The sequence below is a fragment of the Delphinapterus leucas genome, chromosome 18 (assembly GCF_059928025.1).
Source record: "Delphinapterus leucas isolate spDelLeu-1000000601 "Yukka" chromosome 18, BTC_Dleu_Yukka2, whole genome shotgun sequence".
In the NCBI taxonomy this organism is placed as follows: domain Eukaryota; kingdom Metazoa; phylum Chordata; class Mammalia; order Artiodactyla; family Monodontidae; genus Delphinapterus; species Delphinapterus leucas.
Genome location: NC_143146.1, coordinates 2,483,044 through 2,510,879, shown reverse-complemented (window position 1 = coordinate 2,510,879; position 27,836 = coordinate 2,483,044). Strand labels below are relative to the sequence as shown.

At 51.4% G+C, this 27,836-nt stretch overlaps 1 protein-coding gene across 21 annotated transcripts in view; it reads left to right on the top strand.

Annotated features, from left to right (window-relative positions):
• Window positions 1–27,836, top strand: part of ARHGEF7 (Rho guanine nucleotide exchange factor 7) — a 97,915-nt gene that overhangs the window by 6,590 nt on the left and 63,489 nt on the right. For 3 of the 21 annotated variants that reach the window (XM_089899353.1, XM_022576736.3, XM_022576738.3), the window contains exons 2-3: window positions 19,718–19,802; window positions 23,142–23,272. The exons of 3 other annotated variants lie outside the window; for them this stretch is intronic. Coding sequence is in view for 9 of the 18 variants with exons in the window: in XM_089899348.1 (XP_089755474.1) it covers window positions 17,755–17,760; window positions 19,718–19,802; window positions 23,142–23,272 (222 nt within the window). In the remaining 9 variants the exon portion in view is untranslated. Of the gene's footprint in view, window positions 1–15,109; window positions 17,761–19,717; window positions 19,803–23,141; window positions 23,273–27,836 lie in introns of those variants that run through there. 15 more of the 21 variants (XR_016388631.1, XM_089899348.1, XM_089899354.1 and 12 more) reach the window with 11 other exon arrangements.

Here is a 27,836-nt window from a genome sequence, read left to right as displayed (position 1 = left end):
ATTCTCTGAATACCTTGTAGGCACTTATAAGCAGAGAATGTCAAATTCTACTCGGATATTATGATTCTATTTAATTTTTCCTGGCAGACAGTGTCTGCGTTCACCCTCTGTGTTCCATTGTAGAGCCTGGCCAGCTGTCCTGTGGGCGAGTGGTTAGTCCCTTCTGCATCCAGGCTGCTTTCCACTGTGGAGAACTAGACTTCCCTTCAGGTCTCTGGGTGTCTCATTGTCTAGATCAGCACCATCCAATAGAAATATAATGTGAGCCACATTTGTTTTTTTAAAACTTCCTGGAAACTACATTAAAAACAAGTGAAAAGAAACATGAAGTTATTTTTAATAATACATTGTCTTTAACCTAGTGTACCTATAATGTTCTTATTTCAACGTGTAGTTAACATTAAAATATTATTGACGTTACTTTGTCTTTTCACATTAAGTCTTTAAAATCTGGTGTGTGTTTCTCACACTCGCAGCACCTCTCACTCTGAATCAGCTACACTGGAAGCGCTCAGCAGCTCACAAGGCAGGCGGCCCCATGTTGGACCGCGCGAGTCTAGGTCACTGGAGAGGCTGGGGGTGGGCAGTCAGCTTGGAATTAAATGGGGTTAGCATTTGTCAGGTACAGAGTAGGTGCCTAGGCGTTTCATATGTGCTGTATCGTCTAATCCTTCCAGATGTCCTGCGGAGGAGGTGGTGCTTTCCCCATTTTGCAGCCGAGGAGATGGAGACTTGAGGTGGTGAGGAGGTCTCGGGTCACAGCCCAGCGGGTGTGAACCAGCGTTTGCGTTCTGCTGGGCACGCTGTGCCCGGGCTGGACTAGGTGAACTGAGGATCGCAGGGCAGTCCTCTTAGCCTGACTCCTAGCCGGGGTTCTCAGGGGAGCTTGGTTGGTGACAGGGCTGGCCTCGTGGGCATGCCACCGAGTCGTCACGCGGAGCCCCGTGCTGGGTTTAATGCTCTGCTGTCCCCCTCTGACAAGCTCTGCAGTTTCAGTTTGCGCTGGGCCTCCCCTGGTGGCGGTGCTCTTAGAGGAGCCCGAGAGGTGGCGAGAATGAGTGGCGGCCCCTGAGTGCCCACTGCATCCTGGGCCCTGCCCCGTAGACGCGGGTCAGCTCGCTCAGTCTTCAAGCAGCTCTCTCAGGTTGGATCGTTCTGCCCGCGCTGTGACTAGGAAACCAAGGCGCTGGCGTGTAGGGTGCCTGCCTACGTCCACAGCTAGTGAAGGTGGAGCAGCCCGCCGTCCCGCTCATCAGAGGCTTCCTGAACAGTGACACCCCTTAAGAAGCTTCCCGAAGAGGTTCAGGAACAGAGCAAGGTGGAATTAAGGGTGAAATGGGAAAAGTGGAGGTGGCTCGGATATTTTAAGCTCCTGTCACTTGTCGTATTGATGAGGCTAAAGCCCCAGGCTGGTCCCAGGCAGGCTGGGTAAGCCCAGTGAGCTGTGTCCCTGACCCGGCCTGGAGGAGACGGAGGAATGAGGCTGAGATGGGACGCGGCAGCTCGGCCTGCGTCCGTCCCCGCCGCGAGGGCACCTCCTCGTCTCTGGTGCACTGAGGTTCAGTGCAGCTTCCAAGGCAGCTGCCATTCCTCCCGCCTGTCAGTAGTAATGACAGGAAGCAACACACGGACCTGGGGCTGCTTTTCCAAAGGGTCCTTTTGAGGACTGTTGACCACTGTTGGGTGGTGGAGGGTGGGAGGCAGGAGAACTGTGGGGTGAAAGGGGAGGACGGCTCTCTTGGAGGAATTGGAATCATGTCTCTTCACTTTGTGTCTGACTCTTCGGAGCCTCCAGGAAGGGGCTCGGCTAGAGGCTGGGTGTTGGGCTGGGCACGTGTCCGCGTCCTGCAAAGCTAGGGTTGCAGTCTTCAGTGAAGCTTCTCCCTCCTCATCCAGCCCACTGGCCTGGGAACCTCGAGGGCCCTGTGAATACACGTGGGTCCCAGTGCTGGCATGCATAGGTACTCAGGTCAGATCTGTGTTGAATGCGTGAGACCAAGGATGAACAAGATGGACGGGACAGCAGTAAGGTTTAATCCGTTAATGTTCACTTTATCCATGTGAACGATTGTGCCTCCATCTTTTTAGCTCATGTTGCAGGGTTCTGATGTGTCGTTCAGACGTGCTTCATGGGAATGGACTGTCCTTTTGCAGGAAGGATGGTCTCAGCCGTGGCCAGCTGCTGAGGAGGTGCCAGCATATAGGACAGGTGCATTCAGGACGCTCTGTAGGGCTTTGAAGGTAGACACCCTGCTGGTTTCCACTCTTGGGTCAGACCTCAATTTGGATGTCCATGAATTGGGTTTGTATGAGGGCAGATCCCCAGAAGATGTCTGGAGACGTTCAGGGCAGATAAGGACCCCTAGCCCCTTTGGGACTCAGTTTCTTCTTCTGTAAAATGCGACTTTGAAAAGGATAATCTGTAGACCTTGGAATCGGCCTGTGTGATCATCTGAGAGGTAGAAGATGAGACACCGCGACATCTTTACTTCAGTTTATTGTGTTGATAATGGTTAGCTTGTCGCTTTCGAGGGGCATTTATTGGTAAAATTCTAGTTGTTTCATCTTTCCACAGCTGCTCGGTTTCTCAGAGCTCCCTCTTGGAGCTCCTTCACGCCAGGTGCTCATTTAAGAAGGAGGCTACCTGGCTAATGCCCAGCCTGTGCCAAAGATGGTGCTTTAAAATGAGGATGTGCTTAGCTGAGCAGTAGCTGCAGCATCGTGGCATGCCAGCGGGTCTGTTAGTTTCACCTTGTGACCTGAATTGAGCCTGAAGGCGGCTTCTGATCCTGTGGAGTCAGGTGTCGGTTACTCCGAGTCATTTGGAAGAGTATCTGGAACAGCTCTTGTGTATCCCAGGGAGTGATATCCAGCTGCCAGTGCGGTTCCGAGGCTAGGAACCCACTGCCCACTTCACTAAGCCGAGAGGGGAGAATTGATCCCAGAAGTGCTTTCTTTAGTACTGCAGGGTAGCAAAAGCATCTCCTGACTTGTTTAAAAACAAAAACAAAAGCACTTACATTTTCCCAAGATCGATAAAAGTACTTTCATTCCATTCACTATTGTTTCCATTGTTGCACTAAGTCTCCTATCAACTGGAATGAGAAAGGTGCCTCAGTTTCTGCCAAAGGGAGAACTGAGTTGAGAGTCTAGATCTCTTGCAGAAGTTTTGGTTTCAGTGGGCTTATAGCTACTCTGCGGTAAAATTGATCTCAGTTCTTGCATTTTATTTGTGAGACAGCTGGTGTCGTGTGTTGGTTTTCTGTAGCTGCCTAACAAATGACCCCAAATATAGTGGCAGAAACACAGCCATTTCCTGCCTCTCAGCTCTGCAGTGAGGCTGGCGGTCCGGTGAGCTCGGCTGGGCTCTGTGCTCAGGGTCTCACAGGCCCTGGACGGGGTGTCAGCTGGGTGGGCTCTTGGCAGGAGCCTCGGGGGGAACATTTGTTTCCACGTGCCGAGGTGGCGCACAGGGCTGCGTTCTTGGTCCCCACCGTGTCCTCTGGCTGCACCGTGGAAGGCCGTGGGAGGGCCTGGAGCAGGGCGGGCAGCTGTGTGTTGGAGAAGCCCACGTGCCGCTCTGCCGTGTGCCCTTGTCCCTCTACACGCTCTTTCTCCTGTTGCAAACTGGTCACGGCCCGGTGGCCTTTGGGAAGCGACTCAGGTAGGGCAGCTGCTGTTGGACGCTGCGTTCTGCCTGCGCATGGGGAGAGTCCTGAGCTGGTGCGACCGCCTGTTTCTGTGGCCCTAGGAGATTCTAGTCACTTGGGGTCCTGCCTTTTGACCTCATTCCCCTCTTTTACTTCCTATTTCCCACCTTTTTTAAGTCTAGTAAAACAGACTTCTTTGAATATCTTTTAGCTGTCACTTTTCTATTGATATTTTCATTTTAAAACAAATCAAGAAAATCCCCATTGGTCTCTCAGGAAGGGAACCCCTTTTCCTGACAGGCATTTCCCCGTTGGTCTCGCAGGAAGGCGCAGCCCCTTCCCCCCGTTGCCCTAAAGCAGTTTGTGTCCCTGAGGAGTTCCCTTAAGTCCTGGGAACCAGCGAGCGGAGAGAATCCCAGTGAATAATTACAGAGCAAAACAAATCTCGAGGCCTTTCAGACCGTGTTTAGACGTGAAGATCTGCATTTTGTATGTTTTAAAAAATGAGCTTCCTAGCCAGAATATGCATCTGACCTAATTTGTCCCAAATTTTGGACCCAATTTATTTGGTGTGTATTGGGTATTTTCCCTGGTAGTTTAGAGAAAGTGCCTGGTCCTTGAGCTGAGAAGGGAAGGGCCTCACTCCCTCCGACCATTAGTATCTTCCACCGTGCTCTGGGGTTAATGACGTGCGTGCACGTGCTCTTCAGGAAGACTAATAGGTAGATCGTGGTGCCCGCTTGGGCTGTAGACTGTGGAGCTTTTAAGGTAGTGATTCCAGCATCCCCTTGGAGAGTATCTGATTTAATTAGTTCGTGTTTAAAGCTGACCTGGCAGGCCCTTTAAATGATGGTTTGGTGACATCAGGAGCGGTCTGGCCGGGAGAGGGAGCCATGCGTTTTCCCCAGGCTTGCCGAAGGGCCAAGGGGCCTGGCCAGCTGAGGAGACAGAGAGGGAAGTCTGCTTTCCTCCAGACTTCTTGTGGCAGAATCAGGCCAGCCTGGCTGTGCCGGGCATTTGAGGGAAGTTGGTGTGGCCACGATTGAAGTGACGGGGGCCTGTCAGGATCGCTGGTTTGAGTCCTTGTTCCATGAGACCTTTACAGGAAAACTGTGGATGGTGAGTGGAGTCTTCGCTGTCTACTTAAAAGTGAAGCCAGAGTGGCGAGGGGATGCGAGAGAGAGCCTCATAATCTGCCCCCCACCCCCTTTTTTTTTTTTTTTGCGGTACGCGGGCCTCTCACTATTGTGGCCTCGCCAGTTGCAGAGCACAGGCTCCAGACGCGCAGGCTCGGCGGCCGTGGCTCACGGGCCCAGCCGCTCTGCGGCATGTGGGATCCTCCCGGACCAGGGCATGAACCCGCGTCCCCTGCACCGGCAGGCGGACTCTCAGCCACTGCACCACCAGGGAAGCCCTGCCCCCCTTTTCTTTATTTTGAGAGGTTTAAAACTAGCAGAAAGGCAGGAAGACTAGTGTAAGTGCCCTGTGCCTTCACTCCGTCGTTGTGCAGACATTGCTGCACTAACCATTTAACCGTGTGCACGCATCGTGCCACTGGCCTCTTCATGCTCTCAGCACGTGCATTTATACAACGGGGACCTCCTCCTGTGCAACCATGTCCTGCTGGCACAGCCCAGACACTGTACACTGTTCTAGGGATGCCGTCTCAGACGCGGTCCCAGTGGTCTCCAGGTGACCTTTGTGGCTTTTCTTTAAACACAGGCACCAAACAGAGGTCTTGTGTTGCATTCAGTTTGTCATGTCTCGTTGGTCTCTGTAGTTTCCAGAACGGTTCCTCCACCGTTATCCTTGATGACTTGCACGTTTTTGAAGAATCTGGGGTTGTTATCGTGTAGAGTGCCCCACAGTCTGGACAGGATCTGATTCAGGTCAAGTGTTTTAGGCAGGAATTCTGCACAGGTGCCGTTCTGTGTTCCCGTGGGTCGTATCAGACCTACGATGCTGACGTGCTGTGTGCTGCCGGCGCTGAGTTCCATCACTTGGCTAAGGTGACGTCCACCAGGCCTCTTGGTGCCCTTTCCCTTTGTACTCGCCATGCAGTCTGTGGGGCGGGGCCCCAGAGCCCTTTGCCCGGGGCTCCTTCCTCTCAGGGTTGCCTGATGGGGACTTGCGGCACAAGGCTGCCTCTGGGACCTCAAGCTCTGGTCAGGAAGGGACATTTGAGGGCGGTGTTGGGATCTGAGCTAGAAAGTTGTGTATATTTTGGCATGTGGGAGAGGAGAAAATGTTACCTCTGCTTTCCAGAATCTGAAGACCGGTACTGTTTGTGAACTTAGCCATTCACTTCTGAGCTCTGCATACCTGTGTACAAACTTCCCATACTTTTGTAGATACTGTACTTTTTACAAATGGAAGGTTTGTGGCAACCATTCATGGAGCAAGTCTGTTGGTGCTGTTTTTCCGACAGCATTTGCTCACTTCACGCTCACTTCATATCTGTGTCGCATTTGGGTAGTTCTCAACGTATTTCATACTTTTCCATTATTATATTTGTTATGGTGACCTGTGATTAGTGATCTTTGTTACTATTGTAATTGTTGTGGGTTGTCACAAACCACACCCATATAAGACGCAGAACTTCATAAATGTTGTGTGTGTTCTCACCACCCCGCCAACCAGCCGTCCCCCACCTCTCCCTCTCCTCCAGCCCCTGTCCCCTGAGGCACAACAATATTGAAATTAGGCCAGTTAATAACCCTACAGTGGCCTCTTGATCGTTCAAGTGAAAGGAAGAGTTGCACGTCTCTCACTTTAATTCAAAAGCCAGACATGATCAAGCTTAGTGAGGAAGCTGTGTCAAAAGCTGAGATAGGCTAAAAGCTAGGCCTCTTGCACCAAACAGTTAGCCAAGTTGTAAATGCAAAGGAAAAGTTCTTGAGGGAAATTAAAAGTGCTACTCCAGTGGACACACAAATAAGAAAGCAAAGCAGCCTTATTGGTAATATGGAGAAAATTTTAGTGAGCCGGATAGAAGATGAAACCAGCCACAACGTTCCCTTATGCCAAAGCCTAATCTAGAGCAACTCCCTCTCTTTAATTCTATGAAGGCTGAGAGAGGTGAAGCTACGGAAGAAAAGTTTGAAGCTGGCAGAGGTTGTTGCTTCATGAGGTTGAAGGAGAGAAGCCATCACCCTAACATAAAAGTACAAGGTCAAGCAGCAAGTGCTGATATGGAAGCTGCAGCAAGTTATCCAGAAGATCTAGCTAAGATAATCAGTGAAGGCGGCTACACTACACAACAGATTTTTCATGTAGCTGAAACAGCCTTCTGTTGGAACAAGATGCTATCTAGGACTCTCATAGCTAGAGAGGAGAAGTCAGTACCTGGCTTCAAAGGTCAGACTGCCTCTTTCATTAGGGGCTAACGCAGCAGGTGACATTAAGTTGAAGCCAGTGCTCATTTACCATTCTGAAAATCCTAGGGCCCTTAAGAATTATGCTAAAGTACTCTGCCTGCGCTCTGTAAATGGGACAACAAAGCCTGAATGACAGTACGTTTGTGTATAACATGGTTTACTGAATATTTTAAGCCTACTCTTGAGACCTGCTGCTCAGAAAGATTCCTTTCAAAATGTTACTGCTCATTGACAATGTACCTGGTCACCCAAGAGCTCTGATGGAGATATACAATGAGATTAATGTTGTTTCCATGTTGCTAACACTATATCCTTTCTGCAGCCCATGGATCAAGGAGGAATTCCAACTTGTAAGTCTTATTATTTAAAGAGTGCATTTTGTAAGGCTACAGCTGCCACGGATGGTGATTCCTCTGGTGGATCAGGGCAGAGTCAGTTGAAAACCTTCTGGAAAGGATTTACCGTTCCGGATGCCATTAAGAACATTTGTGATTCATAGGAAATGGTCAAAATACCAACATTAACAGAGTTTGGAAGAGGTTGATTCCAACCCTCATGGATGGCTTCAAGGGGTTCAAGACCTCAGTAGAGGAAGGAACTGCAGATGTGGTGGAAACAGCAAGAGAACTAGAACTAGAAGTGGAGCCTGAAGGTGGGACTGAATTGCTGCCATCTTGCAATAAAACATTAACGGACGAGGAGCTGCTGCTTCTGGATGAGCAGAGGAAGTGGTTTCCTGAGATGGAATCTGCTCCTGGTGAAGAGGCTGTGAAGGTGGTTGAAATGACACCAAAGGATTTAGAATATGATGTAAACTTAGTTGATACAGCAGCGGCAGGGTGTGTGAGGACTGACTCCGATTTTGAAACAAGTTCCACTGTGAGTAAAATGGTATCAGACAGCACCACATCCTGCAGAGAAATCGTGAAAGGAAGAGTCAGTCGACGTGGCAGACTTCATTGTTGTCTTATTTTAAGAAATTGCAGCAGCCGCCCCAGCCTTCAGCAACCACGAACCACCCTGAGAAGTCAGCAGCCATCAATGTCGAGGCCAGACCCTCCACCAGCAAAAGATTATGACTAGCTGAAGGCTCAGATGATGGTTGGCATTTTTTAGCTATAAAGTATTTTAAAATTAAGACATGCACCTTTTTTTCTTAGACATAATGCTGTTGCACACTCAACAGACTGCAGTGTAAACATAACTTATTTGCTCTGGGAAACCAAAAAATTCATGGGACTCTATTGTGATATTCACTTTATCGCGGTGGTCTGGAACCGAACCTGCAATATCTCCAAGGTGTGCCTGTCAAGGCCTTTAAAGCCGCATAGCAGCTTGCTGACTGGCTCCTAAGTACCGAAGCAGCCACAAGGCAGTGTTGCCAGGTAGATGCAGTGAGCCCCGGTACACAGAGGAGAAATGAGATGTGGGGAGGTGAGGGAATATGCCTGATCTCTAATAGTCACTAAGGGGCAGAGTTGGTACTTGAATCCAGGTTTACAGAGATTCCAGAACTTACACATTTAGAACTAAAGGTCAGCTGGAAGAAGGGGACGGTGGCCCTCCAGTTGGTGGAAGCTCCGTTAAGAGGGAAGACGGTGGGCACCTGGGCATTTGATCTTCTCTAGGGAACCATTGAATGTAGTGTCTATAATCCATGCAATTTGAATTTGTAATAAATGTGTTAATGTAGTTATAAATAATCTGCACCATGCAACTGAAGAGGGAATTTACTTAAGATTTAGGGGGTTTAGTTGCAGAATGTTAATTTTCTACATATCCCTCCATCATTTTGGGTGTAATACGTAACTCAGTTAAAGCCATTCAGTGTAGTGAAAGATTTATAACTGGAGAATAAAGAAATTAGAACCCATGGCTCACTAGCAACTTTATTTAAAGCCTGAATAAATTCTATCCTTGTTGCATTTGTTAACCGCTTATCTCTTACTTAGTGGTGAATTTATTAAAAATTCAGATTGCACAACAACTGTCTGGATTTTGTGTGTGTGTACTGGTTGTGATGTAAAATGCATTCTCTATTGAGGATCATGGTCAGGAATTTGAAGCACATCAGTCAAATGGCGATGTTTGGAGGACCAGGAAGGACAAGGCAGCTCAGGGGATGGGATGTATGTATAGGGAGAGTCTCATGTTGTTCCAGCTTCAGATTTGACACCTCTTTGCCAAGAGAAGACCTGGAAACTTCCCTTCTTGTTTTCCAGCATCTTGTTGGAATCTTACTTTAGAACCGGCCCTGGGAGAGGAGAGTTTGAATTCTCATGTGACTGGAGCGTTCCTAGGATGACTGGTACGCAGCTCAGATAGGATGAGGTGGTGGATCCTTCAAGCAGAGCATTTATTGGGTAGAATGTGTTATAGGAGACTGAAGAGTAAGTTTCTATTTCATTGTGAGTGTAGAACAGGGACGTGTTTTTCCAGGTGCTGTTAGTCTGCACAGGATTTATGAGGACATTCCCTGAGCCTTGTTCTGAGGAGACATGTTTGGTCACAGCTGAATTTTTCTTGGCTTTATTTCTGTATGAAATGGTCTGAACACCTCCATCTGGATGTTTTGATCTCGCATCTACCCTGAAGTCTCATGTCAAGCACCAACTACGATTCTGACTTTTCTGGTCACTCAAGCTTCCTTTGAACGTCTCGTGTGTGTGGTGAAAGTTAAACTTGCGTAGCATTGAATAGTTTGTGACGTACTTTCTCATTTTCTCACTGTAATAGCTCATTCTTTCAAAGCCCTTTCGTTTTTACCCATGAAATCCTCTTGTAAGCCGGCTCCTCCTGTCTGTCCTGCTCTGGCTTCCTTTAGATCCGCATGAAAGGACAGGACTTGGCACCCGTGCCCTGAGTCCTCACAATCCCTCTGTGTCCCACATTTTACTAACTGCACTGTTCGGTGATTCTTAATTTTTCAGTAGCTACCTTTATAAATAATGAGCCAGAAGCCTGTATCTCTTGATTTATCGTCTTAGACTTTGCTCCTGTGTGAAAGCTGAGGAACTCAGTGTGACTCTGCGGGCCCCTGTAGGCAGGGCCGAGGGAGGGCACTTCGTTAAGGCCTTGGTAGGGTGGGCCGTGTTTCCTGCGGGCTTTGGTGGGGGGTTGGTTACTGTCTACAAGTTTCCTGTCTGCCGGGCTGCTCCTGTCCTGGTGCTCTGGCCGGAGAGGGCAGGCTTCTCCCGGCACTTTGTTAGTCTGCACCCTTTGGTGTGTCTGGGTTGCAGGCTTCTCCAGCACCCAGTCTGGGGGAGCAAAAAGAAGATCCAGAGAACCCACTGCCATGTTGTTTCTCAGGTCTTGAAGCCCGTGGGCCGTTGGCCTGTCATGTCCAGCACTGTCTTGTCTTACGTTTGTTTTACATGGACGCCCAGGGCTTTTTGCTGCACTGAGGCGGAGGAATAGGAGAGTGTGTCTGCCGCATCTTGTTCGGAGCCGGAACTCACCTGTCCTCCTCTTTACTATTCTGTCAAACGTGGCCCTGGTTCCTCTTCCTGTTTGTGAATACGGGCCCAGTAGCTGATGGGAGTGTAAAGCCACGTAGGCGGTGGGATGCCTTCACCGTAGGGGCGTGGCTGGGAGCAGGCAGGGGAACTGTGGGTGATGCCCATGAGCAGGGTGGAGGGGTGGACTGTCCCTGCATCCCATTTCCTTGCCCCCCTCCAGCTCTGGCACAGTTCAGGCTTTATTGTGGTTAGAGCTCCTAGGGTATTTCATTTTTGTTTCCTCCTATCAGTGCCTGTTACGTGGGTCTAGCAGCACCTCAGGTTTGTCGCTGACGTTGGGAAGCCAGTGCAGGCAGTGGGCTCTCCTCGGTGGGGTCTGGAAGCTTGGCCTCTCCTAGAGGAAGGGGCTGCTGTGCTGCGGTTTACTGGGTGCTGTTTTCCTGCCGTCCGCACTGTTCCCCCAGGCTCCTCACAGGTGCTGTTTAGAGCGCTTCTTGATCATGCAGAGCCCGTCTATTTCCTGTCCTCAAGGATTCCCTAAGCCTCACTGCGACTGCTCATGGCCTCTCCGCTACTCCCTTTAGCACTGCAGTGGAGTCTTTATTACTGTTTTTTTTTTAATACTTAATCATGCCAACTCGTCTCACGTTAGGTTCCTGCCCTCCAACCTCAAGTACTGTTGGGCATTCATACTACATCAGACCACACTCCTTAACACACTCACTTTCCACTCACCCAGATACTTTTTTTTTTAAAAAATAAAGTATGTTTGGTTATATACTAGATATAAATTTTTTTCTTTTTATTTATTTATTTATTTGGTTGCATCGGGTCTTAGTTGTGGCACTCAGGATCTTCATTGCAGCATGCAGGATCTTCTGGTGCAGCATGCAGGCATGCGGGCTTCTCTCCAGTTGTGGCTCGCGGGCTCCAGAATGTGTGGGCTCAGTAGTTGTGGCTCGCGGGCTTAGGCCCCATGGCACGTGGGATCTTAGCTCCCCGACCAGGGATTGAACCCATGTCCCTGGCATTGGAATGCAGATTCTTAACCACTGGGCCGCCAGAGAAGTCCCGTTTATTACTATTTTTTTTAAAGCCTGCCTTTTCTGTTATTTCAGTGGAACCTTGGGAGGGATGGAAGGTTATGTATGTGTGCAGTTTACTGTCTTGAAATGTTTCTCAAAGTTTGGGTTTTATAACTACTTGTTTTGAGTATTAAAGTTAATGCAAGGTACTCATTGCCCTTTTGGCTCTCTATGTTAGCACCTAAACTAATTGTCAGCCTAAGTAGTTGTTGTGACCTGCCCAGACCCTCTGTGTCTGGCGACCGTGTGGCTGTCCTCTGCAGGCTTGCTTCACTGTCCCTAGGAGTCAGACTAGGAGCCCACGGTGGGCTGAACGGGTGCTGCGCTTGTGCCATCTGGCTCTGGGACCCGTGGGCCCATGGGTGCTGCCCCACTGACCCATGTGTGTGGCAGGGGGAGCAGCAGTGACTGATCAGGTTCAATTCTTTGCTCGCCTGTGGAACCTGTCATGCCGTGTTTTGGAGCCTCATTTTTCCCCTTTAGAAAATAAGATTGACATGAAATCTGCAGCATAGCACCCAGGGGATGCTCCAGTGGATGCTTCATCCTCTTCTTCCTCACCTGGTGATGTCTGTCTGGGATGATTGCTCCTTTACGGTGGACAGAGACGTAGCAGCCCTTTCATTGCATCAGTCATCTTGCCTCGCTTCTCAGGACTTTGTTCCCCCTTCCGCCCCAGCCCTTCCTGGAAACTACCTAAAATATTTGGTATCTCTTTTCTTGTATAAGTGGTCCCTGTCCTAGTGTTTTGGCATTGATACAGTGGAATCCACAAAATTGAATATGATTTAATTGTCATTTTAAACTAAAAGAAATGGGGGGCACATTGGGTGAAAGTGCTGTGTATTGATAGAATCCGTCATCAAACTTTAATTTTATCCCTAGGGCGTAGGAGTAGGTGGAATTAAGTACAAAATCTACAGAAGCCAAGGAGGCGAGAATTCCCTGCTGGATCCCTGTTTTCCACATGTCTGTCCCCAACAATGTGGACCATTTGCATTAAACTTAAATAGCACAACTTACTTAAGATTCGTCTTTACTCATCTTGTTCTAAAATCACAGATTCCATCTGACAATGTGATAGGACAAGATTATATTTTTAAACTTCGAGAACCACACTCCAGAACTGTGCCCAAAGTAACAATTTCTTGTGTCAGAAATAGCTTCCTCATGAACCCTTCTGAGGAGCTGACCTGGCTGCTTGCATTTGGAATATTAAGGCTGCATGAGCTGAGAAAGTGCTTGGTTGGTCTGCCTTGCGTCGGTGAGGGGTCTCTCCATTAGTACTGGGGTGGGGGAAGGAAGACTTCTCCGCATTGCCTGGTATGTTCTCCTTGGGTACACCCAGGGGCGTCATCAGCTGGTGGTGACATCGTTAAGGGGTGAGTCACCCGCTTCTGCGGTTGTATCGGTGTGGCCGGCTGCGTCAGAGTCCGCTGTGGTCGTGATGTCTGGGTTCTGTGAAGGCCAGGTCGCTGTGATTGCTGATGAGCCTCTGGGGCGGTGGTGGTAACAGCTCATTACTGCCGTGTCGTCCTTTACTGGATCCGCTGGTGCGTGCCGGTGCTGCACAGGGCTGCCTTACCTGCCTGCCCCAAGTCGCACACGTGTGCAGGTCGCCAGAAGGCTGCTGCACGTGATCGCCTGGGCCTTGCGCAGCTCGCCTTGCCGCTCTGCCTCTGGCCGTGTGGCTGTGACTCAGGCAGGGCCAGCCAGGTGCAGCGGAGGTGGTGGACTGGTTGGCTGTGGCCTGGAGCTGCTGGCGGTCGTGTTACCTCATGAGCCAGGACGTTCCTGAAGCTGCAGCCCACGCAGAGGCAAGCCAAGTCAGGAGGTGGCCTGAAGCTTCCGACTTCAGTGCTTGTGGTCCTTGCCATTCTTGACTTGTTAGTTACGAGAACCAGTAATTTCTTCTTTTGTTTAAGCCAGTTTGAGTTGCGTTTCACTTGCTTACAGCTGGAAGGTCCCTGACTAACAAGATCTTTGTTACGTGGAGTGTAACACGCTCTATTTTGTGAAGTGAAGTTGGCTTTTCTGCTTTATTGTGTGGAAGGTAGTGCTGATTTCCAGTGCCACCTGTGCATTTGGACTCCAAGGTGAAGCAGCTAACTGATGCTGGGGTTAGGGGAGCCTTTCAGACGGAAGTGTTCGTCATCCTCCCGTTACCCTGCCGGGGCGGGGGTCTGCCCCACTTCTTTGTCAGGAATGCCAGCGCTCTGCCGAGTGGCTGTGACATCTGATGGGCCCAGTTAGAAGGGGTGGCAGCTGGATTTGGGGAGAAGAGTGTGACGCAGGAAGCAGGACTCCCATAGGGGTGGACAGGCGGCTGGTTTCCCAGCAGGGCCACCCCTCCCTCCTGAAGGTGGGGCGTGGCCCCTACCCCCGAGTGGAGCAGTCTGGAGCGCTGGACACGCCATTCCTGCGATGCAGGCCCCGGGGCTTCCTTCCCTCTCCTGCTGTCGCTGCCCATCACTGGCTCTGGGGCCTTGTCCATGCCGAGAGGACGCAGCCGTGCGGTGAGCCGTCGTTCCAGAGCCTCAGCCCCGGGAGCTGTCAGGCTGGCCGTGGACACCTGGGGCCTCCCCGTGGGAGACTGAGCCACGTCCCCGCCAGGTGGCTCTGGGCTCCTCTGACACCCAGACCCCCTGTGTTTAGGCCTCTGAGTTTTAGGGGTGACCTGGAGGTTACAGGTGGCGCTGTGCTCTGGTCTCCCTCCATCTCCTGAGCCCGCCTTCCTTCCTGGCTCTCACGGCACCTGCTCAAGGTTGCTGATAAACGGGGAGGGGAGAGGAAGTCTTCTGAGCGAGAATGAGCTCTTTCAGGGCGAGCACGGAGGCATTTATGTCTTTTCTTGGAGATTTCTGTGAAGCAGCAGCCTTTAGCAGTTACGTGATGACCGTCTTTAGAATTTGGGAGGGAGGGAAGAACTTTGTTTGCTATGGAGTGATAGGTACTTTTTGGGGAGCAGTCTTATTTCGAATAACGGGGAATTCTGTGGCTCAGCCTAAGAGGTTTTAACTTGTACCATTTAGTGTTAAAATGGTCCAACTTTACATGAGCTGACTGCTTCACTTTAATACCGTTTTCGTTTTGTTCCTGCTTGTTGTTTGGAGATGTACTCTCCCCTTCAAGAGCCAGTTCAGTTGGGGAGAATGTGGGATGTGGATGTATCGCCAGCTCTTGCCAGGTGGTGCTGTGTTAGCCAGCAGCCCCCTCGTCTCCACGGCTCACAACACTGAAGGTGTATCCTGCCCGTCTTGTTGGCTGCAGAGACGGGGTTGCTCTGCTCCGAGTGTCCTCTTTATTCTCGGGTCCAGGCTGGTGGGGCAGCTCCAGTGTGGGCCTTGCCATGCTCACTTAAAGGAAAAGACCGGGGAGGCTGGCTGAAATGCCTGAAGGCTCCTAAAGCTTCGCTTGGGGCCTGGCACGCATTGTCCTGCTCAGAGCGGGTACGTGTGCTCACAGCTCGTTGGCCGGAACCCATGGGAAGGCGTGGCAGTGGGTGGGGACGCACACCCCTCTTTAGGGGTGACCTGGAGTTAGACAGAGGAAGTTGGTGGACTTCCCTGGTGGCACAGTGGTTAAGAATCTGCCTGCCAACGCAGGGGACATGGGTTCGAACCCTGGCCCAGGAAGATCCCACATGCCACGGAGCGACTAAGCCCGTGTGCCACAACTACTGAGCCTGTGCTCTAGAGCCCGCGAGCCACAACTACTGAGCCTGAGAGCCACAACTACTGAAGCCCGCGTGCCTAGAGCCCGTGCTCTGCAACAAGAGAAGCCACCGCAATGAGAAGCCTGTGTACCGCAACAAACAGTAGCCCCTGCTCACCACAGCTAGAGAAAGCCCGCATGCAGTAACGAAGACCCAGTGCAGCCACAGATAGATAAATAAATTTTAAAAGAATAAAAAAAGGAAGTTGGAAAATAGTGTGATGAACGTGAACTTTCTGGATTGATCAGCATCAGCTCTTATCTTGTGCCTTGGAAACCTCTTTATTTTACAACATTATTGGTGATGCTTCCCTGAAAACCACGGCGGCTCTTTCTGCCAAAGCACAGTCATCCCCTTTCTGGCTAGAGTTTTGCACGTTTGAGAGCTCCAGCCCATGCATGTGGGTCACCCTGATGGCCGCGCCCTGCCAGGTTGGTGCTGGTGACGGTCGACATATGTGCAGCCTCATCTTCCTGAGGTGCCGATGAGAACTCCTTATGTCAGGTGTTAGTTCTGGAACTAAACCTGAACATCTGGAAATGCGATATTAAGTAGAAATAAGGAATATGTCAAAATAGGATAATTTAGAGGGCTAGCAAAAGTGAAGGCTGGGAGGTTGAGTTTGGGCCAGGTGCTTGACGTTCAGGCTCGGCCCTTTTGGTGGTGTGGCACTGACAGTGTTTTCTGAGGGTCAGTGGTCAGAGCGTTGGGTGCTCTGAGGACCTGGACCTCTGCTGGACAGACGCGGAGCGATGCCGGTGGTGGAGCTGCTGCCGCCTCTGGTGTGCACAGAGCTCTGCGGGGAGCCTCGGCGTTGCGGCGAGTGACGTGGCCACCCGCCCAGGCGCGAGCTGGGGCGCTGCTGGGGGCCCGTGGAGGGCAGTGCCTGCCGCTGTGCAGAGCCGTGTGGCCTGTTCTCTGCACAGGCTCTCGAGTGTTCTTCTCCGTTCCTGAGCACCCCACCTGGAGGAACGTTTCTCTGTTTTGTTTTGTAGTTGTTTGTATTATAGAAAAAGAATTTTCCTTGGTTGAACGTAGTTATCAATGGGTCAGTTTTTTCAGGAGACCTTGAGGTTTGGTGTACAAGATTGAGTATCTGTAATTTCACTCATTTTTGAACTTGGGGGTCATTGGCACGGTGCTGCCTCCCGCCATTGGCATCCTCATCCTCAGGCCTTTGTCTGTTCCTCGTTCCGTCTCAAGGATGCGAAGCCGAGGCCCAGAGGGCTTCAGTACACGGAGTAGGGCCGTAACCACGGGGGGGGCAGCCTTCAAGCTCAGAAGGACTGTCCACCTCCTTCCCAGCTCGTCCCAACCTCGCTCCCCTTTGTGGGTGACGACAGACACTTCTCAGAAAGTATTTTTATGTCCCACTTTAAATACTCTGGGTCCCTTCTAGCCTGGTTTCCACATGGTTTGGTAATTGTTGTATTTCATTACGTAGTATTGTTTCTTTTGAAAGTAAGATATTAAAAATGAACTATAACTAATACATTTAATATTATGAGTTTCTTTGGTAGAAAACTGGTAGGATAAGTTTGAGAATATTGGATTAGTCTACTGTACCTTTAATTCACTTAAATATAAAAGTGAGGGTGAGTTTTTGGAAATACACGTTCCCAGTTGGGTAGATTCCAAGATCTTTGGGGTATGTGTTCCCTCTTCTCTGTGCTTATAAGGGATGGTCATGGGTGCGAGGGGTGAGCCTGCCTGGGGAGAGGGTTCCTGACACCTTCCCTCTCTCCAGGGAGGTGCTTCTCACCGTTGGCTGCGTGGAATCACCTGACGAGTGTTAACATTCTGATTCGGGGTCCCTTTCTTGGAGATTCTAATTTGTTGATAATTAGTCTGGGATGTGGCTTGAGTGTCTTGGTTTTCTAAGGTCCTGGGAGATCCTAACGTGCGGCCCCTCCTGAGAACCCCCTGAGGAAAGGCATGGGAGCGTGGACCTGAGGGGCGTGGAGGGTGGGCGTGTGTGCCCTCAGCCCCCGCATGGCAGGTCCACGGGAGGGGCAGGCTTATCTCCTAAGCATGAGCACCCCGGGGTCACTGTGTGCCCTGTTAATGAGACCTTCCTCTATTCCCACAGTACAGACTTTCTCTGTACCCTAAGATTTTTCTGTTTTTGCTTTTTGTTGAATAGATTTCTATTTCAGGAAGTAGTCAGTTTTCTTTCTCTAGAGAAGCACCTTAGTCAAAACATTTTATCGACTCAGAATGTGCATTTTTCCCCCTCTCGGTGGCAAGCGTTTGTCTCATCTCATTGTGTAGCTTCCTGTTAAGAAATGTGGTGTGTGTGTGAATTCACTTAAGTTCTGATGTCACTTTGGAGCCCATTGGTGGGCCGTTTCAGCCAACCAGACGCTTCCTGGTATCCAAGTAAGAAAGATATATAGTTCTGGAATAACAGGAAATTTCGGTTTTCAACATCCTGTTTTTCTCGGTTTTGTGACTCTCTGCCTCACCACGATGAAGGTTAGTGGATGTTTTTATGTATATTTCTTTTTTTGCAGAATACCACGATTTGAATTTTCCAAGCTCGAGAATTAGAACTTGAGAGCTGAGATCACCTGCTCCCACCTTTTATGAGAGAAGGCACTTTTATGTCCTGCGCAGAAGGAAGCTAAGGCCTGTTGAGGGTCATACCTTTGATAAAAAATGCAACCAGCCCATTACAAAATGTAGCTGGATATATCAGCCTAGATCATGCTCTCATCTGACTTGGAAATTTCTTTTTAAATAATAGATATCAGAACAAATGAGTTAAAGTCTGTACTATTAGGTGATTCTAAAGACAGTTCTAAGGGGATACTCCTTTTTACAGGCAGGATCTGGCATCATGAATTGTTTTATTTTTTGCTCCATCAGATGAGAAATGCGTGAGTGACATTCACAGAGGGCTTTGGGTGTCTGTGTTTACGGCTCCCTTCCCAGCTCTGTGTCTGCAGCTCCTCTCTTGACTTGGATTCAATTGATGGCCTGCTTCCTGGAGGTGGTTTTTCAACTTCTGGTTTTGTCTCTCTCTTGTTCATGTTTAAATAAACATACCTCATGATGATTTTTACTCATCTCAGAAATTAAGACTGAAGACTTTTGTGGAAGATAGCAGTGGTTATTTAGATTTGGAATGGCTCTTCTCAGCTGCTCTTTATGTGTCTGTCCCACGGTGACATTCAGTGCCACGGGGTGGGTTGATGCCTTGTTACCCATTCAGCAAACGTTTGTGTTTTTACTGTGGGCTGGCCATTTTCCGGATGTTGGGTGTTGTGAGGTCTGCTTGCGTAGCTCTCACGGTCTAGGGCGGCGCGCACACATAGGCCGTGGGGTTGTGGCGATGAGTGTGGCGGGAGCCTGGCTGGGCCCTGCTGAGCCTAGTGGCGGCTGAGGCTGGCGGGAGCTGGATGAGCGAGAGTTAGCTGTGCGGGGGAGGGAGAAGCAGGAAGGGGGGAAGCCGGGGCTCCTGGCAGGCTGTGAGACAGAGGAGCCGCCGAGTCGGGGGAGGGGTGACAGGCGGCCTGCAGAGGAAGTCAGTCCTGGGACGACTGGTCACCTTAGCTCATTCTTGCCCCAGTGAGAGAGCCTTTGAAGGACGTTAGCAGTTTTCGTTCGGGCCTCTAAACACACCTTTCTGTTAACTGCATCTCAAAGAGTGCTCTGCATAATTTCTCTGGTACAGAGTTGTGGATGATTTGACTATTAAATTTGGGGGAGGGAAGGAGTTATTCAGTGATCAGAAGGTGTATGTGGTCTTTAGACAGTGTTTGGGGATGAGGCGTGTTTGTTTTAGCGCGTGTGTTTGCGCACACCTCGTGGATCAGCCGTGCTGTGTCTAGGCAGCCTGAGGCGCAGCATCTTTCAGCTCCTGGATGTTGGAGGGTGGGCAGGGAGGGGACTAGCTTGGGCGCGTCCCCGTCTCTAGGCGGCCGAGATTGCAGCGATGCAGACTAGACGGTCCTGGTCTGGCCTCGTGCTCTGCCCCGAGGGTGGCGGCGTCCCCGCTCCCCCTCTTCTGGAATCGGCCTCTCCTGCCTTCCCTTCCTTCCCTCTCGTATCCTCTCTGATGTCGGCGTTTCCCTTCTGCTGCGGTTGGTTTTGGCATCGGCTGTGGCCAGGAGAGGAAGTCTGTAGTAGGCCTGCCCTGAGGCCTCAGCCGCAGTCTAAGGAGAGGAGCCTTCACGGAGTGCCAGCAGTGCCCCAGGTTATGAAGGAGGGTGCGGCAGGGTGGGGACGTGGTGGTTAGGAAGCTGGACTCGGGCCCAGAGCGGCCCCAGTAAGGGAATCTGGCCTGGCCTCCTGCTCCGACCGGAAGCCGGGCTCCCAGGTGTGCCGCCTCCTGGGGTCTCGCCTGCGAAGCCTACTGTCTTCCTCTTACTGTGCAGAACTGCCCGACACTGGACTCTGCTAATTCTGCTTGTTCACTTTTCCCTTTCAGACATTTGATGCAAACGATTTGTATCAGGGGCAGAATTTCAGCAAGGTCCTCAGCTCCTTAGTGACTCTAAATAAAGTAACAGCAGGTAAGTCTCTTTTTTACTGAACTTGAGGGGAGGGGAAGAAAAAGGGGCAAAAACCTTGTTGCTTTTGTGTTAGTGAGGCAGAGTGAACATCACTGAATTTAAAAAAGGATTGCATTAAAATTTTGGTTGTCACTTTTGCTGCGAGCAGAGTCTTCCTCTTTAGGTCCTGGTAGATATCAGTGCTTTCCTTCCTGTGAGCAGAGAGAAAAGTACAGCAGAGGGGGAGTGCCTTGTTCACAGGGGCAACTCATGGGCTGTCCTGGAGCTTGAAGCACCTTGCTCTGGAGTTTTATTAAGTTCATGCTGATTAAAGCTCAGATCTAGTGAGCAGATCTAGTGCCTGTTTTTGAGGTGCAGCCAGTGAGCTGGTCTCTACAGTAAACACCTACCTGGGCCAGGTTTCCTGAGGGTGACGAGGGCACCTGGGCTCTGTGGGCTGCGGGTTCGAGCCCCAGTTGCACCTCTAGGGAGAGGTGGGCTCCCCGACCGCGGAGAGGACAGCGGGGTCTGTATGTGCTCCTGTGGGGCTAGCTCGGGCCTGGAGGCTGCCTGAGGCACCAGAAGGGCTTAGAGGCTCTTTTGTTTTAAAGTCATGTTTGTTTTCTGCTTACCTTTACGGACTGTAGTTTCAGATGCCTGGGAGGGGCAGTTAGCCTGTGATACTGTCTCTTTTGATCAGAAAAAGTAAGTTTCTCTTGTCAGGGTCTCCTCTCATTTCGCCCCTACCCTTCCTCACTGTGTGGGGACGGGATGGGGTTGGAACGCTCGGGGCTGCAGGAACCGCTTCCGGGGCCCCTCACGCCACTCGTCTGCTGGGAGGGCTGTCTGGGCGCTGCCCCACTGTCCGCGCTTGCGGGCGTGCGCCCAGAGCAGCCTGTGCTGCCCGCCGTCCCGGGCAGGGCTTCCCTTTTCATAGCTTGACTTCGGGCTTGAAGTTGAGAATGTCTTGGGCTGTTGAGGTGACAGCACCTGAGGACACGCTACGTTAGGACCCAGGTGAGCGAGTGTAGGAAAGCGTGAGGGCCCAAGTCCAGGAGGAGGGCGAGAGGGGGCAGAGAAGTGGGGGGCATCAAGGCGGACATAAGGACATGCAGCCGTCGCACCCTCCAGACGGGAGGCTTGTGGCGTTTTGTCAAGCTTGTGCTGCCTCTTCGATCCCTCCGTGGAGAAGCGATAGACCTAACGTGAGCAGGCAGATAATAAAGGAGCCGGCCTGCCACGGTCGAAGCGTTGGCAGTCGATGAGTGGGCTTCACAGGGGAGGAGCACGTGCAGGCGGCGGTGCAGCGCGGGCGCCTCCCCGGCCCCGGCCCGCCTGCAGCACTTTGCCGGCGTCTGGGCCGCAGTTTGACACTCACTGCCCTCCGCTGGGCTCGCTCTCTGGCAGCTGGGGCGAGAGCGGCTTTGGTAGACACGGTCCCCACGTGTGAGGCCGCGGGTGGGAGACGGTAGGTTTGCTCTCGCCCTGGGTGTGTAAGTTCGGGTGGGTCGGAAGGAGAGGGGGAGCCACGAGGGTGGCTTTGCTCCGTCCACCGGGCCGCGAGACCCTCGGTGATCGAGGCGGAGCCCCGCAGGCCATGGAAAGCATGGACACAGGCCGGGAGCTGTATCTTCCGGGCATGTGTTACCGTCGTTCCCACCCCCATCTGATGCAGAAGTGTTTCTCGTGTGTTCTTGACATCATTGGATATACCCTGGACGCAGAGCGTGTAGCGCTGTTCTTTACGAAGACCTGTTTGGAAGTTCTGAAATAAACCTGGTACTTCTCTCTTCAGCTTTTAAACAAGAGGACTGAGCCTTCTCAGGTGAAGAGAACTTTTTGCTTCTGTATTTGTTGGCTGCTGCTCTTCATTTGTGTTTCTGAAGTCAGCGTGAAGGAGGTGACGGTGCGACGGTGCCTTTTCAGCCGTCGGCTGTAGGGGCTGACGCAAGTGTAAGACAGGTGCACCTGCTGACTCCAGGGTCGTTGTTGGGGAAGCCCGTCACCGTCTTTCCTCTGCTTCCGGCACTTCAGGGAGACCCTTCGTGTTCTCCAGGCTTGTGGAGGAATACTTGCCTTTTACTTGGACAGAGGAGAGATTGGAGGTGGGGAAGGAAGGGATCCTAAACACTCCTTGGGTACGGCAGGTGGCCACTGGGGCAGCTTCTTCACGCCTGTCCTCTGGGCGCTGTTTGTGCTCGCAGTTGCCAGGCCTCTGCCACACGGCGGGAGCAATCACTGGCCCTTACTGCCAGCACTGAGCAGGGCCTGAGAATTGGAGGGACTTACACACTGAGACGTCAAGGTGGTTTTAGGGCAGGGGTCCCGGACGCCAGGTCCGTGGAGCCCGGCAGGCAGCATGGAGGAGCGAGGGTGGCAGAGGGCAGCGGTTGCTCTGCCCGCGTGGGCCCTGCTCAGCCCTGGGTCAGTCAGGGAGCGCAGAGCCAGAGGCGCCAGAGCCCCGGTGCTTCAAGAACAGCTGGGAATGCCGGTTTCCCTGAGGAGTCCCCAGACTTCCAGTTGTTGGTACCTAATTCAGAATGTCATAAGACGCTGTGTAAGCCAATCCAAAGGGATCCGCCAGAGAAGGAGGACCTGGAGACCCCCAGTTTCAGGACATTTTTATAGAAGGCCCCCCACATAGCTTTAGGAAATTGCTAGGCGCGTGCATGTCAAAACAATGATTTCCCTAGAAAACTCTCTCGTGGCCTCATTTTTAAAAAATCACATCGCTTCTGCGAAGTGGGCTGCTGACATTTACGTGCTGGTGGCCTGAGTGGGGTGTGTGATCTTGCAGCGACTCCAGAGAGAGATCTGAGCCTTTAGTGCTGTGTGGTCTCTCGTCCTTTCACAGCCTTGTGAGGTGAGTGAAGTGTGCCTGCCGTCATGCAGAGGGCATCATCCTCAGAAGGGCCTTTCTGGACGGAAAGTGCCTGGGGGTTCTGTTTGTTTCAAGTAAGAGAGTCTTTTCCGTCTCTGGCACGATCACGCTTGCGGCTCGCCCACTGCGCGAAGAGTGATCCTGGAGGAGTGGGCGTGCGGTGGGGATGCGGGGGGAGTCTGGTCTGCTCAGGAGTCGAGTGTGAGAGGCTTCTTGTTTCCAGGTGAGGGGAAAGTACTGAAAACAGTTACGAAACACGTTGTAAACTCGGAACTTAGCTAGAGAAGGACTGCTAAATAGCTATGTTCAGTTAATTCCCGGGAAGGTGCCTGGGGCGCGTGCGGTCGTTCGGTCCCGTGGCGGGGACTCTGCTCCTGGTCTCCTGCGCGGGTGGCCCCCTGACCCTCGGAGCCCGGTGCGGGGTGTGGGCGCAGTGTCAGGGGACTCAGCTCGCTCTCTCCCCTGTGACGACCTTGCAGACATCGGCCTAGGAAGTGACTCCGTGTGTGCCCGGCCCTCCTCTCACCGGATCAAGTCTTTTGACTCCCTGGGACCCCAGCCTTCGCACGGTCGGACTTCAAAATTGTTCCAGGGCCAGTATCGGAGTTTGGTAAGTGTGAGAGTTGGTCCCTGAGAATGGGAGTGTGTTGGGGAGCCGGGCGTGTGCAGCGTGTCTGGAAGGACACACGGGCCTCCGGGGAGTTGCTCAGCCAGAGGGTGGTTTGCCTTTGCTGCCATTGCTCCTATTCTCGGGTCTGACGTTTGCCCATCACCAGATTATCCGCGTGTCGTGCTTCATGACGGCTTCTAAGAAATCTGTGTATTTGGGGCGCTCTATTTTAAGATATAGACCTGTTTATCTGGAGGGATGTGACCTTTAAAATGTTTTCCTGGTCACTTGCATCATATTTTCTTACCTACTCTGCACAAGGGTACGGAAGTTTGGGAATAAGAAATCCATACCTAGTACTTAGATGATGAAGAAATGGCTGGAAGCCGAAGAACCTAGAGGGTTTTTTTTCTCTTTATGAAAGCGTGACAGCACCCTACTGAGTCAGGATGCAGCTTGTGAAGGAGGGGCTCCCTTATAACGGTGCTGGTGAGGTGGGGAAGCCACCTGAGATGAACAGTCCTCCTGGAAAGTGAGGAAAACCCATTTGTAAATCGTCAGGAGACAGGCTGCGAGCACAGGCTTGGAAATGAGGACCTGGGAAGGTGAAGTACAGGGCCGAGCGGAGACCGTGGGGAGGGGCCGCCCCATCCGCCAGCCGGGGCGCGTGTCCGCCTGCCGGACAGCCGAGCCCGCTCTGGACCGGATGGTGGCCTGGTCCTCAGCTCGATCAGCCGGTGCTGTGACTTCGCTTCATGCGACACTTTAGTAAATTATTGTATGTTAGAGAATCAGTGAGCTCGTCCTGTGAGTCTGAAGAGAACCGACCCCCCTGGAGTCTTCAGAGACCACTGCTCTCTACTTTACCACAACGGAGTATTGCCCAGTAAGCTGGTGTGATCCTCGGAAACGGAAGTTGACCTCGTTGGAGCTGTGTGTTGTAGAGAGAAGTTAATTTGAGTTTGGTCACGAAGCAGCGGTAAAAATGGAGAGCTGTAGAAGGGATATAATTTTTATGTGTTTTTGAACTTTTTGAACTCGAACTAACTCTCCATGCTGTGTGTCTGTGACTGTTCTTCCTCTCTGAGAAGTCCCATTGCCCTGTTTCAGGCCTTGTGAACAACACAACACACCTGAGCGTTTTTTTCTCTGTGCCAGCTCTGGCTGGTTCGGTGTCTCACCTGGACTGACTCGTGTGACCCTCACGGCCACCCCGTGAGGCTGGACGGACTTAGAGGGTCCCATTGCAAGCTCTGTGGTCCAAAGCAAGGGAAGATGCCCAGACCACTTGAAAAATAGTTTCAATTAGCTTTATGAAATATGCAAGGAAAATGCAAGAAAAATCAAGCTTTGGATAGAGAAACCTTTGCTGTCGGACCCATTTGCTTGTGGCAGTTGTCGGTTTTTTTGTTCGTTTTGTTTTTGAGTAAATGAGGACTGGATTGCAAAGGAATAATTTTAGTAAGATAAAGTTAAATGTTCTGTTGTGATGAATGTTGCTGAGATCACGGTAAGTATAGCATTGGTGTTTCATTAGCAAAAGAAAGTTCAAGTTACATCAGAACTAAAAAGCCCCAGCCACCTTGCCTGTGCCGTGGACCCGGTGAGCCGCTCATGAGGCGAACGCGGTGAGACTCCTCTTGACCTGCTAGGTAAGAATAATGATTTCGGACTTCCCTGGCGGCACAGTAGTTAGGAATCCGCCTGCCACTGCAGGGGACACGGGTTCGAGCCCTGGTCCAGGAAGATCCCACATGCCGCGGAGCGACTGAGCCCGTGCGCCACAACTACTGAGCCTGCACTCTAGAGCCCGCGAGCCACAACTACTGAGCCCACGTGCCACAAGTACTGAAGCCCGCGCGCCTAGAGCCCGTGCTCCTCAACAAGAGAAGCCACCGCAGTGAGAAGCCCACGCACCACAATGAAGAGCAGCCCCCGCTCGCCGCAACTAGAGAAAGCCCACGCGCAGCAACGAAGACCCAGCGCAGCCAAGAATAAAATAAATAAATTTATTTTAAAAAAAAAAAGGGAATAACGATTTCTGCACCCCTCGTTTCAGGGGAGCTTTTAGAAAAGGGGAGGAAAAGAGCTGAAGCGGTAAGCTAGTGACTGAATACACCCTTTCCAGCCTCCCGGGGCAGCGGCAGCGGTGGCGGTAGCCCCCCGTGCGGAGGGCTGGGCTGTCTGCCTGGTGCGTGGTCCTCACCCCGCCTGGGCTCGTGCCCGCTCACAGCGCTCCTAGAGCCCATCCTTGAGTGTAGGCCGTGCTCCACGGCTGGGAACCTGTGGCGTCAGAATGAAGGGGTCCAGCCTGGCCGCCTGGCCCTGTGCAGACGTCACCCTGTCCTGTGCTTAGTGGAGTGTCCCTTTCTGAGGTGGGGAAGGCGTCCCTGGTGTTTGCCTGGCCTGCAACTGTAGGGAGAGTGTAGGTCACCGCCTCGGCAGCATCCTGACGAGAGCCCTGCGTGCCACTTGGATGCCGCCCGGCGTGCGCCCAGCAGTAGGGTGGACAGACAGGCCGGCAGCAGGGCTCCCAGGGCAGTTTGACCTCCTTAGGGGCCTCCTCTGCGCCTGTGTTTGTTACGTGTCATGTTCGTTATTGGAATTTGTCACCCGAATCGGCTCTGCAAAGCCAGGGGAAGTCACCAAAAGGAGAATGTCGTGGAGATCAGAGTAGATGGCTGATGAGTGATGTCAGTGGGCTGCAGAGAGAGAGCCCGACACAGTGTATGAGCGGGTCGCGTTTCTCTGACCAGAGCGAGGACAGCGTGTGCTGTGTCCCGGCTGTGACGTGAGCCCTGTCTGGCCCTCACCGCTCAGGTGCCCCTGCCACCCCGCATTTGAGGGGACAGTGGTCAGCCAGAGGCTTCCTGCCAAATGTGGATGAGAGATTGCTTTATCGAATATTCTGAGTATTAAATGTGAAGTATGCATTAAATGTTTAATTCGTTAGATATTTAATGTATTAATTTGAATTATTAAATAAACACGATTTATGGCAGTTAACGTATAAACACATAAATAGATAAACACACATGAACTATTTTAGGCATTCTGTCAGCTCCTCTTCTCGACGTTCTCCCTGAGCACTGTGTTTGTGCTTTATCTTTTTCATCTTGTTTAGTGATACATGAACCTAGTTTAAAGACTCAGGTAACTCTCCAAGACTTGCTATTAGGAAACAATCAGTAGAGACACAACCGCTTCCCATGTTTTCTCTGTGTCTCTCTAAATAAAATGCCTTATATAAAGGTTGGTTTGGGGTTTTTTTTTTAAATAACACAGTGTTGCCACTGTGGATGTCCCACAGTGGCAGGGGGCATCAGGGCTCTTCCACTTCCCCTGGGCCTTAGCTTCACGGGTGCTTCTGGGCCTCCCTTCCCCATGGCTGAGTCCTGTAGTGGCTTCGTTGGGTGGGTGTTAGTGCAACATCATCATGACCCAGACTCACAGTGGGGCCACCGTGTGCTGGGACTGTGCTTTCCTGATGACCTTCTGTTGCCTCTTTAGTTTTCTGTGCACCTTGTGCAGATTATAGCCTGGTCTTTGGCCTTTCTTGAAAGAATCTCGTCTTTGCGCATTCAGACGTGTTAGGGTTTTTCAGTTCCTCTTCCTGGGGGGACGCTGGTGAAGTCTTCTGGCTGCCGGAGCGTCTCTTGGTTGCAGCCAGGCTGTGCCATCTGCCGCCTCTGTGCTTCCCTCATCACCTGCAGACTCCTTTGACCCGAGTCGACTTCCTCCATGTCTTTCTGTGTCTTCGTTTTTTTCGTGGTTAATTCCCTGTTTTGGAAGAGTGCATCTTATACTAACTTCTTGAGCAAGGGTGCAGGGGAGGTAAAGTTGTTCAGATCTTGCATATCCGCAGACGTCTTTTTTATCCTGAGACGAAAGTTTTTTTGTCTTTAGTTTTCTGCAGTTTAGTTACAGTGTGACTTGGTCCAGATTTCTTTAGGTGTGTCCTGTGTGGGGTTCACTCAGCTTCTTGACCCTGTGTGTTTGTGTCTTTTGTCACATTTGGGACATTTTTAGCCGTATTTCTTAGACTCCTTTTCAACTCTGTCCTTTCTCCTCCAAGACTTCGATGGTTCCAATCTCAGATCTTTGTCATTTCCCCCAAGTCCCTGGGGCTCTCTTAATTTTTTTTCACTCTGTCAGTTTGAGTAGATTTTGTAAGTTCTGTTTCATTTCTGGGATTTTCTATTTTGTCTGTTTTGAGAGAGCTTCATCTTAGTGTTGGGATCCATGTCTTTTCTCAGTCAGGCTCCGATTTTCCTTGTTCTTGGAATAAGGGGTGTCTTCAGTTCTATCCTAGACACTTTGGAGAGTGTGTTGGAAGATGCTGGATCCTGCTGAGATCTTGCGTCTTCGGCTGCAGCCCTGGCTGATGGGGTTTTGTGTGGCGGTCCTGGCTGAGGGTGGTAGACCGTGGTTCTGGGGACAGCTTGGTTTCCTTGCAGTGGTGTCGGGTCAGACTCATTGACCTGGTGTCACTGGGGTTTCTCTTGGACCCCTGACAGTGCTGCTGGAGGGGGGTCGGGGAGACGCTGGGCCTGGCTCCCCCCAC